Source organism: Bidens hawaiensis, unplaced genomic scaffold (genome assembly GCF_021521415.1).
Source record: "Bidens hawaiensis isolate Kalapana, Puna unplaced genomic scaffold, B.hawaiensis_p1.1 tig00039001_1, whole genome shotgun sequence".
NCBI lineage: Eukaryota > Viridiplantae > Streptophyta > Magnoliopsida > Asterales > Asteraceae > Bidens > Bidens hawaiensis.
The window spans coordinates 107,887-124,999 of NW_027505583.1; the positions used below are offsets into that span (position 1 = coordinate 107,887).

The 17,113-nt window shown below is 35.2% G+C and overlaps 1 protein-coding gene across 1 annotated transcript; it reads left to right on the top strand.

Moving 5' to 3' along the window:
• Nucleotides 1–3,508: 3,508 nt before the first annotated feature.
• LOC143614096 (ABC transporter G family member 15-like) lies at nucleotides 3,509–9,597 on the top strand. The gene is made up of 9 exons (XM_077087623.1): nucleotides 3,509–3,907; nucleotides 3,978–4,057; nucleotides 4,393–4,854; nucleotides 4,951–5,073; nucleotides 5,525–5,656; nucleotides 5,738–6,022; nucleotides 8,364–8,636; nucleotides 8,774–8,881; nucleotides 9,247–9,597. The coding sequence occupies exons 1-9, from the start codon at nucleotides 3,619–3,621 to the stop codon at nucleotides 9,595–9,597; spliced, it is 2,103 nt and encodes a 700-aa protein (XP_076943738.1). The 5' UTR covers nucleotides 3,509–3,618.
• Nucleotides 9,598–17,113: the final 7,516 nt, after the last annotated feature.

The window sequence follows — 17,113 nt, forward strand, 5'->3', positions numbered from 1 at the left end:
CGTCTCCGAAATAATAAACTCCGGAGACGGTGGTGGAATTTGGCTCATATTAAGCTCAATCTCGGTGCCAAACCCGATGTCATCTTCTTGACCGAAAGGCATATCTGGTCGGTAACGCTCATCCAATTGATCCACATTAGTTAAGCTAGTGAGGTAGACAAATAGTTTTTTTGAAGTAGTGTAGGGAGAATTTGAAAGTAGTGATAATTTTTTAGGATTTTTACATATTTTCTCTTAATAAACAACATCAATTACATATTTCCTCGATCAGCAAAATTAATTACATATTTTCCATTGTCAAATCAAATTATGTACTTATCTACCCTTGTTTAACATATCTTAACAAATAAATGAAATCAATTAAAAATAAAAAACAAAGTTATGTTAATGGTTAGAACCGATGTCATCTTCTCCGACCTACTTCCGGTAAACTCGATTACTCGACAAGTTTTCGGCCACTAATTCACCGTCGCAAACCACCAGCCCCACCACACTTTCCCTTTTTCTTCATGTCTCAACCCTAATTCCACCTCTTACATCCACGCTCTCTCCTTTTCAACCGTCTCCCTCAACCAAACCCCGACGCCGATTCCCTCACCCGAAGCTCTCAAGCAGGTAAAACGGGATCAACCACGACTATATCTAAAACCTATCTCTTTAGATCTGAAAAACGTGGTTATGGCGGTGGTCGCCAAAGATGGGGTCGAGCAAACCGTTAAAACAAGATGGTGGTGGATGGGGGGGGGGGGGTGCATGGGCTGTGTGATGGTTCAGTTTGAGAGAGAGAGAGAGATTGGAAATTGGTCGGAGAAGAGGACCAATGTGAAGGTGACTAATTTATTTGTGCGGTGCACCAGACCACGTTTATATGTGTGTGTTTTTTTTTAAATAAATGGTGTTTATATAAGTAAAAACAAAAAGATATAAAATAGAAATCCAAGCTCAACGGTCAAAAGCCAGCCCCCCCCCCCCCAAGCCAGCCCCCGAAAGGTCCAACATTCCTTTTTCTCCTGCTAGCCGGTAGCGTGGGCTCGTTTGCGGCTGGGCTTGCGGCACCACGGTGTGGTGTGCACGATCTACGTGCGCGCGCCACTCGCTCACACCAGGCATTGGCGAGCTACAACGTTTAGTCTTAGTGCAGAGCGTACAAATCTTAGTGTGAACTGCTTGAACGACTAGTGAACTAAGATGTGTATGGTGTGTATCAAGATTCCATGGTCTACAATAAGATTGCCCTGCAAATACTAAGATTACACGTATCGAGTCTTTGGTATGTTCACCTGAAATCCGTTTTACCAAGACAAATTTTTTTTTTAAACTAAATTTGCATCATTATTTTGTGAATTTAAAAGGTCATAGATAACTTTTTAACCTACAAGATACAACCATTCAATACACGGTTCGGCGTTTCTGTCGTTTTTCTCTGATTCGATGTACTCGTATGTTATTTTGATAAACTTTATGTGTTGTAAATTTGAAATAAATGCATACACCAACCAACGATATTTCTATGTGTGGAAACTAAATACACTGACACACCCACCACCCATTCTGCAAACCAAAACTTCACCAAGGTCGTTGTACGTTGAATAGCGTGTGTGCATGTATATAATTAAAATATCTATTGGTGGTTTTTACGAAGATTGTTTGGTTTGAAAAAAAAAATATTTTTTCAATAGTAACGCTGCGTGCTATGGTGGGGGGCTTTGAAGTCCCTCCACAGTGCCATGTCAGCATCACGTGAGCACTGGGGGCATCGAAGCCCCAGGGCATAATGCCCCTCTATGGTGAAGGAGCTTCAAAGCCCAGCCTTTTTTATTTTATTTTTTTTATAAAACAAAAAAACCAATACAAATATAAGTAAAAAACATACAAATAAAAATAAAAATCCTACAAATAAAAATATAACTAATGCTCGTCGTCGTCGTCCTCATTTGCATATTTGGCCAATATCTTTGCTCTTCTTTTTTCCATCACCGGCCGCGACACAGGATCTAGATGCGATAGATCTTTTGTGATGAGCTCGAGTTCCTTTTGTTTCGAACGTCACCCGGGTTCTCTTTTTTATGACTTCTTTTTGGAGGCCGGACTTGCGTTTCGGGTACTTGCGTTTCGGGTATTTGGGTTTGTGGTACTTGCGAGGACGTATACGGCATTGGCGCCCGAAAGAATATATCGGGGGTAAACGATGGCATGGGTGGAGGAATCGTCTGTCGTTGTTGGTTTGCATAGAACGGGTTGCTAATGTCGACGTTATTTATGAGCAAACTAGCCCACCACATACAACTCGGATCCCACGGGTTTTGATTCGGGTTCGGGTTTGGGTTCGGTGTTGAGCTTGAGCTCGTGTTCGGGTTCGGGTTCGAGTTAGGATTCATGATTTGGTGTGAAGATAAATGTTGTGAAGATGGTTAAATTTGGTGTGAATATGGTTAAATTTAGTGTGAATATGAAAGTTATTTGAGTAAAATTGAGAAAAAGGTTTGAATTTATATAAAAATGTTAATTTTAATTTTTTTTAAACGGCTACAAATTTTACATTGGGATGCCCCCACCCCCCACTCACCTCCCTTCCGCGCCCATCGTCCCTCCACCTCTCCCCCCTTCGCGCTCCACTAGACCTCGCCCCCCGGTGATGTTTGAAGCCCACCGCGCCCCCCTCCCTTCCGCGCCCCCATAGCGACCAGTCTTAGGGTGTTTGGGATTCTTATTTTTATCAACTTATAACACACTAAATTTTTGAAAAAGATTAAGGTATTTAGGATTGCTTTTTTATATGAGAGAGAAAAGTAAATAAGTTACAATTTAGTAACTTATTAAATATTTATAAAAAGGTAAAATAAGAGATGCTAAACACCACCTAAAACTTTCAAAGTGTAATAAAATTGTTGAAATTGTATATTGACTTATTTAAAAATTAAAGTTGTCTGAATAAATTTATTTATACATAAAACCTATATATGTATGTATATATATGTTATATTGTTTACACAAATATGTCTAAGAGACACTACCTATCAAGCTCTATCTCATCATTAAAATATAAAAAATTCTTGCAAAATAACACCACGTCCTTAAATTCTTCCAAAAACACGTTAGTAACTCTTTATATATGAAAATCTACACTATTCATCTCAACCATCAAATTCATGTGATCGAGTGTATAAAAACGATAAAGATAATAAAATAAACGTTTATGAGCAAGATAATTAAAGATGAAAATAGGGAATAAGATAGTGCGAGGTTATTTCAAAACAAAAAGATAAATTTTCAAAATGTGGATGCTCTAAAAGGATAAAATCTGAATACCCATATGATGCAAATAGTTTGTAGGTTTTCCTATGTAAATAACATATACATTTTTTACTTAAACTTACATAAATTTAAAATATAAACCGTTGATCAAAATTTAAACGAACTAGATTTTCTTTTCACTCAATATTTATTATTCTATCTCATTTGTTATTTCCAAAGTTGAACCATTTAAGGATCTATGGACATAGAACCTTCAAGTAGCATAGGTCCCATGAACTAAATACAGACTCAAATGCAATGCGTGTTCGTTGAGCCGTATCTATTATCATAATATCATTCAACTGGACCACATTTGAAGCATCAATGGAGATAGAACCCTCCGGTAGCAGCAGCGGAGTCCGTAACCGCAACGAAGACACCACGGAATATTGGCAAGACAATGCGGCCACCAATTTCGGTGGAAGCAAAAGTATGAGAGAACGAGCAACTTATTTAGTGTGGCGAGATTTAACAGTGGTGCTACCCAACTTTGGTCATGGCCACACTAAAAGATTGCTTCATCGCATTAGCGGGTTTGCTGAACCCGGTCGAATCATGGCCATTATGGGTCCTTCTGGTTCCGGCAAATCCACTCTTCTTGATTCCTTAGCCGGTATGTTTTTTTTATATATATTTGTGTTTTATATGAAAATATAAAATGTTATTAATAAAAATTGTTGCAGAGAGATTATCAAAGAATGTTGTAATGACTGGTGATGTTCTTCTCAATGGTAAGAAGAAAAGGCTAAGCAATGGTACTGTGGTAAGTGACTCATTAATATTTTCTGTTGCAAAGAGTATTACAATAAAATGAGTCTAGTCAAATCATATATCCTGATAAGATAATTACATTAAACCGTAATTAATATACGGGTGAGATCTTCTACAAATAAAATTAATGCATTAAACATAAATAATTAGAGCAATTACAGTTTTGAACTTAGGTAATTATGTTATAAAAAATAAAGTAATGTAATAATAAGTAATTAATCTTGTGTTAACATAATTACTTTATTTATTTGTACACTTCTCGTGATAAAGACATTTGTATTTGATCCAAACCGTATATATTATATATAATAGTTTTACATTATGTAGGCTTATGTGACACAAGAAGATGTCCTAATGGGAACACTTACCGTTCGAGAAACAATCACTTACTCAGCCTATCTAAGGCTTCCAACCACCTTCACCAACGAAGAAGTGCATGATATTATCGAAGGAACCATAATGGAGATGGGTTTGGAGGATTGTGCTGATAGCTTGATCGGAAACTGGCATTTGAGGGGCATAAGTGGCGGAGAAAAGAAGCGGTTAAGCATCGCACTTGAAATCCTTGTCCGCCCCCGTATCTTGTTTCTAGATGAACCAACAACAGGACTCGATAGCGCATCAGCCTTTTTTGTGGTTCAAGCGTTAAAAGCCCTTGCTTGTGATGGACGAACTGTGATTTCTTCGATTCACCAACCGAGCAGTGAAGTGTTTGCATTGTTTGATGACCTTTTTCTTTTGTCAAGTGGTGAAAAGGTTTATTTTGGTGAAGCAAAAGATGCTATAACGGTAAAAGTGTAAAAAACAATGATCATCTTAAGTCACATTCTTTAGGCTGTTTTTGGTTTATTTTAGTTATTTACATGTGATCCGATTATTATACAGTTCTTTGCGGAAGCAGGGTTTCCATGTCCGACCAAGATGAATCCGTCAGACCATTTTCTACGTTGTATCAATTCCGATTTTGATGTAGTAACCGCCACATTGAAAGGCTCCTCCCGACATTATGTACGTATGCTATTATTATTTTTAATACTGATGATACTAAATCTCAATCGAATATAAACACATGATGTCATGATGACAAATGTGTTATTTGATTTCTTGAACTTTAAATCTTGGTAAGCCGTTATAGTTGATACCCCTATAGAGTTTAAGTTGTTATCTCGGATAACAACTTCATTTTGTAGAATTTTGTCGAATTGAAATTCTAGATTTTTTTTTCTGTGGAAGTCACGATCTAACTTCAACAAAATAACAGTAATTTCGGAACTTATCTGACCTTATCTGATTTACATAGTCTACGAATCTAAAGTCACTATGTAATGTAGGAAGCAACTAACCAAGATTTGACATCCAACAGGAAAACCATCCATTTGTCATCTTGCTTTTCGAAAATACCCGTTTTGTTTAGTTAAACTTAAAATGTTCTAAATCGCAATATAATTTGTTATGATAGGAAGAACCGAAAGGATCGGATGCTTATAAAAGGTTTTCAGTCTCTGAGATCAAAATGACACTAGCTGAGAAATACAAATGGTCAAAATATGCAAAGAAAGTTGAATCGAGAATGAAACAAATTGCCGAATTTGTATGTTTCACGAATACCAAACGCCAATTCATTTTCCCATTTTTTTGGCTAATCTAACACGCATTTTTATCATTGATCAAGGATTTACCTGAAACAAGTGCGATTACAATGAGCAAAGCAGGATGGTTGAAGCAACTGATGACACTAACTCGAAGGTCATTTGTAAACATGTGTCGCGACGTTGGATATTATTGGCTACGTGTGATTATTTACTCGATCGTTTCCATATGTGTCGGTACCATCTTTTATGATGTTGGAACAGGACCCACCGCGATTCTAGCACGCGGTGCTTGTGGTGGTTTTATAACAGGGTTCTTAGTTTTCATGTCAATTGGAAGCTTCCCGTCTTTCATTGAAGATATGAAGGTACGTTTACATTGACACTTTTGGTTTCGTTTTACTTGATGACTAGGTTATTGCTTTAAAAATTATTTTATTTTTATTATTGGTTATTAAGATAATTTATATTGTGCTAACTTAACCTAATTTTCATACTCTTATAAGAAAATACACATGTCACTAGACTAATTTATTAACATATTAAAATATTTAAAAGTTGACTAAGATGAAAATATTTGCATTTTTTTCCTACAATTATTTTTATTTTTTGTAGTGGTGTTCAATATTCGATTTCAAAGACTAAATCAAAAGCTGAAAAGGACCGAAGCAAATTATATGTTCGGTTTTTGATTCGACTTAAACTTATATTAATATAATTTTATTATACAGTGATTATTGTTGTTTTTCATCGGATTATTTAGTTATTTTTGTTATAATTACTATATTAGCTATTATTATAATTATTATATATTTTATTATATATTATTAGCTTTAGAGCCCGTGTCACATATGAGATGATCTAAATTATAAACTTACAAGTAAAACAAATATATGAAAAATGTATTACATTTATTCTTGTATCTATACTATGTGTACATAAATTAATTTTATTTATATTACAAAATAATTTTTTAAAATGAACTTAATAAAAAAAATACACGTGCAGAAATGTACCCGAGAACGCTCTTTCTATTGAAAATTTATTTCTCGGTGTCATATATGTATAAGTGAAAGAATTTTGGTTATTAACCAATTTCAAGAAAATGACTTCTCATACAATAGTAGTTCTAACCACCCAGCCTAAATACATAATAAGTGTTAAATGTATTGATATATTTATCAATTTACCACTCATCGAAGGAAATGATAACATTAAATTGTAACGGCGAATGTTTTTCTGAGCTACACCATGAAAAATATTTTGATAACTTTTAGAGGGTTTCTCAACTTTGTCATAATGACAACATAAAAAATAGCATGTTAACTCATTCAATTTGTGAATATTTTGCTTCATTTGTACATAGTTTTGCATAACATGCTTCTCATATAACGTTTTGAAAGAAAAGTTAGCGCTCACACAAATATTTCAAATTTGATAAAAGTTAGAAGCCTTGATAGGTCTAGGGTGGTATGTCAAAATGTTCGCAATCTTTTTTTAAATTTTAATAGTCGAGGGAAAAATAGTCAATTTATCAAATCCTGAACCTTTTGATTATTTTCAAAAATACCCTTGAAAATAATTTTGAAACCCGAATCATATTTAAAATTCTAACTTTCATTTGTTTGACATTTTTAAGCCAACACTTTGAACCGGTAACAAATTTGATGATAAATCTATTTGCATTCTCAAATTTTTTTGAAAATACTTAGATTTTCCATTTTTGACCCGTGACAAATTTTGATCTAAATATAGTTAACTTGTACCAAACAATCTATTTACCAACTTTTGACTCGTAAAAATAAAATTTAAGTTTCACAAAAAAACCCGAAAAAACCTTGATAAAAAAAAAGAAATTAGATATGATAAACTTTGTTATGTCTGAAAATGATTGGTATATACTATCCTTACGTTTTAACATATATGTAGTTTACTAAATTAACCCAAAAAATAAATAGATAGATTTAAATCATATATTTATAATTTATAAATTTATATGATAATTTACAATAATAATTATTATAATATTAATAATAAAAATAGATATTTTAAAAAATGAATTGACTTTTAAGCATATATTTATAATTTAATGATTAAAAACATTACTTTGTAAAACGAAAACAAATTCGAATTTTGTTTTTCTTTACAATATTCTACAATATACATAGTATAATATGTTATTTATAACATTTGAAATTATATTCTTTTCAATCTTTGATAAACATGTTTAATTTGTTGTTGGTTTTTGGATTTCACCAAGTATTTTGAATATATAGTAAAATAATATGTTAATATTTATTTTTATAAAAATGTATAAATATAATATAAATAGCGTATAAAATGAAAGTGAATAATTATTGATCTATTGCATATATTAGGGTTAATTAAGATCTTAGTTTTGGAGGAAAAAGAATTATGAAAATTAACCAAAAGATGACAAGTGCACACAATTATTTTACTTTATTAGAATATAGGTAGATAGATAGAGTCTAAATTACATTTTAACTTTTTTTGTTTATATGGCTAAAATCAGGGTTTTCAAGTTGAAACAGAAACCGAACATAGTTTACCGACTTTATGATAGATATATTTAGAAGTTAAGAGAATACAAATGGATCGAAAGATATTTAGTTACAAATAAAAATGTATATTAGTTTTAACACTGTTAATGTACTTTTTTATATTTATTTTATATTTATGTTGTGGTAGATTTTTACAAGAGAAAAGTTGAACGGTTACTATGGTGTTTCCGTGTTCATCCTATCAAACCTCCTTTCCTCACTACCATTTATGCTTATGATTTCGTTTGTTGCTGGAACAATTACATGGAACATGGTCAAATATCGACACGGATTCTCTCTATACCTTTTCTATTGTCTCAATCTCTTTGCCTCGATAGCCGTGGTGGAAAGTTGCATGATGGTTGTTGCGTCACTAGTTCCCAATTTCTTGATGGGCATTGTTACCGGAGCAGGAGTTATCGTAAGAATTTAACTAAACATAGGATGAGTTCACTTCTACACGTTCATATTAGCTAGTGTTGACCATAAGTTTTTGTTTAACACTAGCTAATAGTTTATACTGTGGCACTAATTAATAATGCAAATTATTTGTTATAGGGGATCATGATGATGACATCCGGTTTCTTTCGTCGATTACCCGATCTTCCAAAGCCGTTTTGGCGCTACCCGTTGTCGTACATAAACTACGGTTCGTGGTCACTACAGGTAAAGCTATTGGCCTTTCTAACCGAGTTTCTTTGTTAGACCAATCTGTCAAGAATCAGTGAGGGATTAGCTACAAATATCATAGAATGACTTTTTTTTAATGTTCCCTAATAATCAACTTTATAGTACAACACAATGTAACTTTATTGTATAAAAATAGTCTAAAATACTTGTTATAAATTAATTAAAATAATATAAAGATTTCGTAACCACACAATATTCTATTTACAAACAAATAGGTGTCCAGTCAAGCAACATTATCGTTTAAAACATCTACCAAAACTTATATTCACATATCCTTAATTCATAGTGCCCCTTTTGCCACCTATAACATATTATATATCTTATCGCGTTTGGAAATGCAGGGGGCGTACAAGAACGACATGTTAGGGTTAGTGTTTGATGGCATACAACCTGGGGACCCCAAAATGACAGGTGCTGAAGTTATCACAAAAGTGTTTCGATTACCTTTGGATCACTCGAAATGGTGGGATTTGTGTGCAATATTAGCCATTTTAGTTGCGTATCGTATCTTATTCTTCTTGGTTCTTAAGTTCAAGGAGAGAGTTTCACCATTCTTCCAATCAATATATGCGAAACGAACGATTTATCGCTTAAACAAACGACCATCATTCAAACGATTCCCATCGTCTAGAAGGCACCAAAAACTCCTGTCACTGTCTTCACAAGAGGGCCTTGGTTCACCAATTGCGTAGCTTCATAACAAATACACGTTATAGGATTTGTCAAGGTATACGTTTTATTTTAGATTCTAGAGTTGCAAATTTACATCTCATATTAAACTTTTAGTTTGTTTACTTTCTTTTCATCATCTGTAATTCTGTATTAATCTAAATAAAACAGAATCTTTGAACTTAGTGGTGTGTATATTATTATGTTTTATTCGTTTAAGATTGTTGTGCATATCATATTTATCGAATGTTTGTTAGAATTAGTCGGCAATTACAGATTCCTACAGGCTACAAATGCCATAAACATGTCGGGTCTCCAGGGTCGGCTGCGAGAAATTAAAAAAACTTTTAGGCCGAAGGCAAAATTTTTTTTGGGCTTTAAGTAAAACAAGTATTTTGTTAGGTTTAAACAATTTAATTTTAATATGGGGTTACTTGGAATTATAATTTAGGTTGTGTATAAAATTTTTGTATAAAAATTAAATTAAAAGCATCTCAAATGAGACTAGAACCCATAACCTTTTGGTTGGGAGTAATACCCCTTTGCCACTAGACCAAGCTAGTGCTTATGCAATTGAGTTTAAACACTATATATATATATATATATATATATATATATATATATATATATATATATTGTTTTAATAAAAATACATATAATTTTAAAACAAAATTCGGGCCTAGCGGGGTGTCGGGCTTGTGGCCGTCGACCACCTTACCACACCTTATGGCCGGCCCCGTGGGTCTCCTAACACAATAGGTCCATTATATATAAACTATTTAATTAAAAATTGTAGGTTCCCAAACTGGATCTAACAATTTGTTCGAATCAATCCGGAACACCAGTGAGCGAAAATCACTAATGCTACTTGGATCTCTGTTCAAGAATTGTATGCTGCTTATGGTGCACGGGTAAATAATATACTATTTATACCCATGCACCTAGGGCTTATTACTTAGGTCTCTTGGGCCGGCCTAAATGGCAATTACACAGTAAATGGCCAACGCCCGAGTTCAACAAGCTAAACGAAAGCAAATAAACGATACATGATAAATCCATTTAATACATAAGCCTAAATATAGTAATAAACAACCGTGGTCTAACAATCTCCCTTTAGACTTTTTGTATAAATGGTAACTTTCTTCTCTAGCTCTTTGCTTCATTCTGTCTCGTAGTTATCGTGTTCACCAAACAACCGATTCTCAATGATGCAATCGACGAACTAGTTGAACTTGTTGATGATGCTGGTGTAGCGAAAACCAAGGTCTTGGATGTCTAAATCTCCCAAGGGTGACTGTTGAAGCTTCTTGATAGGTTTGCCCAACCAAAGAAGTTCATGCTCATCAAAGAATCGAAGTTCGACTCCACCGTTGTAGTATACAACAGCTTCGCTGTTCTTATGAACAAAGCTCCACCCATTCAGAGGACTGAACATGCCATCGTCGAAAGCATCACCATAATAAATATGTGTCCATCGGTTGATATCTTATACTTCCATATGTCAAACGGCTTTCTGGAGAGCTCGTTTATCTCGGTGCGATGAGCGAACTTCTTGCCTTTGTTGACTTTATAATCTTCAAATCCCTCCTTGGCGTGCTTTCTAATACTGCTCTTGTACCAACTAGCAAACTCCGTGGCTTTATTCTCATGTCGAGTAAAGTAGTTCAGATCCATCTCGGACAAGGTGTGCAACTCAAGGTGGCGTAGATACGTGATATCATCGTTTTCCCTTCGGATTACCCAACATTCATTGATATGATCCCATTTGCTGAATGGAATTGATATAACATTTAATATATATAAATCCCGTGTACATTTTATTTATTATTTTATAAGTTTTGTTCGATTTCTTTCAAGATTTGTATACTACTAATATGGTTTTGTATTTTAGGTTCCGAGTTTCAATTGTGGTGAAAAGAGGGAGAAAAATGAGCGAAAACAAGCTAAACCGGAGAACCGGACCATCAGGAAACGAACCGGACCAGATCAGGAGTGAACCGGACCGGGACCAAATTCATTTAGCCACGCTGCGCGGCCAAATAAAGGGCTTTGGTAGCGTAGCGCGGCCAATTTGCCCACGTAGCGCGACCTGGAGGGGTGTTTTGGTAGCGTGGCGCGAGCAAGCTAATTTCTAGAATATTCTGGGTTTTGAGCTTTAATCACTATATAAACACTCCTAATCTTACCCTTAATGAAACCTAAAGAGCCATACAAATATTGGGAGTTCCAAGGCTTAGGATTGCAACTTTTGAAGGCTTTAGAGTTGAAGAATCATCCGGTGGTGCGTGTATTGGTTGAAGACGAAGAACACAGGTTTTAACTTCTGTTTTCTTTCGTTTTCTTTTATATCTGCCATGAATTCTTATTTGATTGTTTTGTTTAAACCTAAGATGTTAGGCTAAACATTATAAACTACCTAGGCTTATGATGAACCTATTTTGACGTTGTGTTTTGATTTGGGATTTATTTATCGTTATGGTTTTATGATTTAGTAAATGGTTTAATTATATTAAATTGATGCATATGGATATTTAGGGTTGTTTGATTAATTGTTATTATTCCATAGTTGCCTTGATTATTGTTTGTCATTATGATAGGTTGCTATTAGGTCATCTACTTTGTGTTTTTGACTATTTTATGATTGATTCGCGATTAGATCATAGGAATAATAATTATTAATTAAATAAACCTAAGTGTACTGCTAACCTAAATCTGTAACGTGCTAGGTTATTGATACATCTTTATTATTTGATCTTGCTAGATTTAGTTCTTCGTAAGGAGTCCGTCTAGGTTTGATTATTTAATTATTGTCTATTGAATCAATTAAATATATTAAACTGCCTTTGATTTCTGCGCTGTAAGGTAGGATTTTGTATAAAGGAACTAAGTCATAAATAATTAGGTGACCATAAGGAAACTTGATTTTTAATATTGGTGTGCGTTAAAACCTATTAGAAACCCATAGGTGTCTCTTGAGAAGGGTCAGGGGTCCTGTTCGGGTTTTCTCTTAGGTGTCTATTCTACGATCCCAATCCATAACTAAATATTTTCCTGATTAATTAACAACTGAAATTTAGGGGATTCTAGCCTAGGTAGTTATCTCATCATCATCTGAATTAAGTCAAAGTTCTAAATTTAAGTCGTCTTTAGTTTTCTTAATTAGTTTAAAATTAGTTTATTAGTAAAACCCCCCTTAAACAAATAATAAATAAATAGTCGTGTCTGTAGTTGAGTCTAATTTAGCTAGTTTACGTAGTTTAAAGAGTCTCGTGGGTTCGATATCCAGACTACTTAGCTTTACTAGAGTCGATCGGTTCACTTGCCGGTTAGTAGTTTAGTCGAGTTTTAGAGAGTCTAGAGTATTACTTAGTGTCTAGATAAGCATAATTTTAGTTAATAATTTTAAACTACTTTTAGAACATCCGGAATGAAGCTAGAATCATGATAGGGATAATTTCGGTCTTTGAAGCTCCACCGATCATTAATACCAATGAACTTTCTCTTCCTGATTGGAGGTCTTTCAACAGTAGCTAGAGCACTTGATACTTCAGGCTTGGTTTGTGCCTAAAAGGGCCAATAGTGGCAACAACATGTTCATCATCAAGGTAATCAGCCACATACATCGATTCAACACTTCCCACAATAGGAGATAGAGGAGCTGAAGACACGTTGTCTTCAATGATTTCAACTTGTTCTATAACTAATTTCTCCATGTCTTGGCTTTCCTTGAGACATTGTTCAGTCTTAGGATTGGCAAACTGCATTTCAACATTGTTAACAACCGTTTCACCCTTTTGGTTTCCAACACTGGTATCATCATCACCACCATCATCATCATTATCATAATCTGCATCATCATCATCATTGTAAGAATCATGCACGTAATCATCACCATCGCCATCACCTTCATCTTCTTATGATCACTTTCAACATCACCATCAGAATCGTTAGACTCATAACTGTCTGACTTTCCTTCCTCCACCACCGCCTCCGTGGTTATAGTACTATATGTACCAACATCAGGATCACCACCTTCAATAGTCTTAGGAGCATTATCATCGGGCGCCTCCTCTCGAATGTCCTATCTATGGAACAATTTTGACAGCCTCTTCTTTAACCCCTCCACATCATCGCTTCTAAGATCGATCAAGTCATGAGCATCTTTATACTTTCCTTCAATTTCCTCGTTAATATTCTGCTGCTTGGCATTTGATTCTTTCAGTTTAACAATCTCTACATGTAGATCTTCAATATTTTTCCTTTGAGTGTCATCGATAGAAGATTGAATGGCAACAGCCGTCTGTAAAGTGTCTGATGTTAGGTCAGTTTGTATTATTTTGTTAGTTTTGGTCGTTTAGTTTAGGAACTTTGGTATTTCATACGTTTTTATTGCATTTCAGGTTATGGGTATTTAAAGCAGCTAATTTAGACCTGTACGAGCACAGGATGAAGACCCGGGATGTCCAGTATGTGAATCGAGAAGAAAAACTAATTGCTGGTGATGGGACCCATCGTGATACGCGATGGGATGGGAGGAAGGCCATCGTGTATCGCGATGGTAATTAAAATTTTTTTATGGTTGACTTTGGTCCGTCGCGGTACGCGATGGACCAGTGAGAACCCCATCGCATACCGCAACGGGTGGCATAGATGGGAAAGTTAGGGTTTTAATTTATAATTCATTGTGACGACCCTATTCGACATCTATCACTTTCTAGTCAGTTTTGAAGGCAAAGGGAGGTCTTTCCATCAATTCCATTCATCCTAAGATCAATGGTATTGTTCCATATCATCAGAATTGAAGATCTGGAGATGACGAATCGCGACTAATCCTTTGGAATCATACCCTGGATGTATAGTTTGTAAACTTTCAATATTTTTCTCATTACTAGAACAAATGATTTGTAATTGTTAATGGTTAATCTATGAGTATTGATGTTTAGTATTGTTGTGCATTTAGTTAGTTTAGGTTTATGTCGATCAAAGCAATTAGTTTGCCAGTTGTTATAATAATTGCTTATAGGGTTGTTTGATTAGTTGATTGCAATGAAGCAAACAATTGCCCTTAGTTAAGTCACACTGGTAGGGACTGTTTGATAACTAGTGTCGTGTGTTAGCGATTGTTGATGCTTACAGTTTAGCTTGTTAAGAATTCTTTATTTCACCAATGATAGTTAATCTGTTAAGTTGCATGTGAGTGCTGCTTAGTTGCATACTTGAATTCTCGGGTGTGGTTTGCTTTTGTTTATTGATTGAATTTATTAAGTTGATTAATCATTATTAAACTCAATTCGTTTGCTTGTCAGATCGACACTATTAACTGTTAGTTCATAATATTAGGAATATGCTACATGTTACATTGACCACATACTCCTCGTGGTTCGACACCCTACTTATCCTAGCTTGCGTAGGTGATTAGGACTTGATTTTTTATTGATTTTGACTAGAAAGTGACAGTCTAGTATCAAAATGGCGCCGTTGCCGGGGAGTTGGCCTTGTGCAAGATCGAAGAGTTACAGGACGAAGCATACGAGTGTGCATCGGCATACAAGGAGAAGATGAAGAAGGTGCATCATGCAAATATCCGACTGAAGAACTTTTAGGTTGGACAAAGAGTTTGGTTATACAACACCAGGATGAAGCTCTTCTAGGGTAAGTTGAAAAGTAAGTGGACGGGCCCCTATTTGATTGTTAGAGTTGGGAATCACGGGTAGTATGAGATATAGGATTTTGATGACCAAGTCAGGCAAGTGGTGAATGGCTACCGGTTGAAACCATACTTGGAGATAGAAGATATTTGTAAGACCCCGAACCCCGGGAACTCTACAGTTGGTATTCATCCATAGTACTTGTAAAAATACTTAAACTTGAAAACAGTTCATTTCATTTAATCAAACATCTCAGAGTATAATTCAGCGGAAAACCATAATTGATAAAACAAGTTCCCGAAACCCGGGAATTATGTCCAAAACCAATTTAAATATATTTAAATAAATATTAAAAAAAATGTTTATTATTATTGAAACATCCGACCAGGCATGCCCTCCACCGTCCAAGTAGCTTCGTGCACGTCCAAGCGGTAATGCATCCACCTCCTAACCTGAAACTCACACTAACATGCACACAAAGTCAGCTTGAGCTGAGTGAGTTCAAGTTTTAGTAAATAACATCAATAATTAATAATCATAATAGTCATTCCAAAGGTTTTAAACCATAAAAGGGATACATCAGTTAGGCCATCATCTTCAATAAATAATCATCCTTATATATATATATATATATATATATATATATATATATATATATATATATACATCCAAGTAATAACATCAGGGTCGAGCAAACGTACAACCCAAACACGTAACATCTCATCAACGTATGCAAACACAAAGTAGGCATACGTAACATCCGTAGTCGATAACGACTACTAACATCGCCAAATATTGGCCATACAATAATACATACATACATTCTATAACATCACAAGGCCTACCATATACAAGCAAGCCTATATAAAATAATTTAAACGTTTCATCAAGCAAAATCGTTTAGGTGTGCATACTAGCCCAAAACTTAAAAAGAGTTAAAAGGGGCATCATGAACTCACCTGACACAAGACACGTGTTCACCACGAGCTAGAGAATCCCTAAGTAATCCCAAAACTCAAACACCTGTCGGTTTACATTCAAACATTACTAACGACATCGAGATGACTCGTTTATCCTACGAGACGTTCTAACATGGATCGAGTTACCTAAAGTCTCGACCTCATCAAACTCAATCACCACAGCCCCCGAGGCCTTACATTCACCCAAACGACCCTTAGATACTCCCGGGAATAAAGAATTCCCAATTTACCCCCGGAAGCACTAGGTGACACTAACACGCGTGTTTAAGAGTCGTTTAGGCCGTTAACATCCAACTCAGCCCCCGTGTGGACCCAATATGATAAAATCACAGCCAAAAAGTCCACACAACGCTACACGAGTCAAATGGGTCGGTAACTCGCAAGTACAACGCACCAACTATTCAATAAATGCAATTGCGCGTTGTACCGACCCGTTTGAGCAACCGACAACCAATTCAGCCCCATAATTTAAAAAAATGATTTTTCAACAGCCCGTACATCAAACCAAGTTCCCCGAGCTGAATTGGTCGTTAATCACTTCAACCCTCGCGTTAAACGCATCAACTACAATTCTAGTCAACCGAGCACTAACAATCAAACTACAACTAGTTGACCAAACTAACGAACACCAATGAACATGATTTTTAAGTATGATATACTAGATATACCTAGGAATATTTTGGTGCAAAAACCTCACCCAAAACAGTCCCGGAAATGCTCAATTGGACAGTCACCCGGTAAGCCTACAACACGCAATTTAACGATTAATACGCATGATATAAGGGTCAATTAAGGTGTAAAAGACTTGAGGAATCGTAGTACTAACCTTTAATTGATGTTTTACGCTCACGTCTTAGCTGGAAAAAGGAAAATCGCAGGGGGGGAGGGGCTGGAGCTGCGCCGATCGGACA

What these genes read in the sequence shown, in the direction of transcription:
- LOC143614096 (XM_077087623.1), top strand. Translation starts at nt 3,619, where the DNA reads ATGGAGATAGAACCCTCCGGTAGCAGCAGCGGAGTCCGTAACCGCAAC. An exon ending in AAGGCTCCTCCCGACATTAT is followed by an intron (nt 5,074 to 5,524) that starts GTACGTATGCTA and finishes TTGTTATGATAG; the next exon opens with GAAGAACCGAAAGGATCGGA. An exon ending in TGAAACAAATTGCCGAATTT is followed by an intron (nt 5,657 to 5,737) that starts GTATGTTTCACG and finishes TCATTGATCAAG; the next exon opens with GATTTACCTGAAACAAGTGC.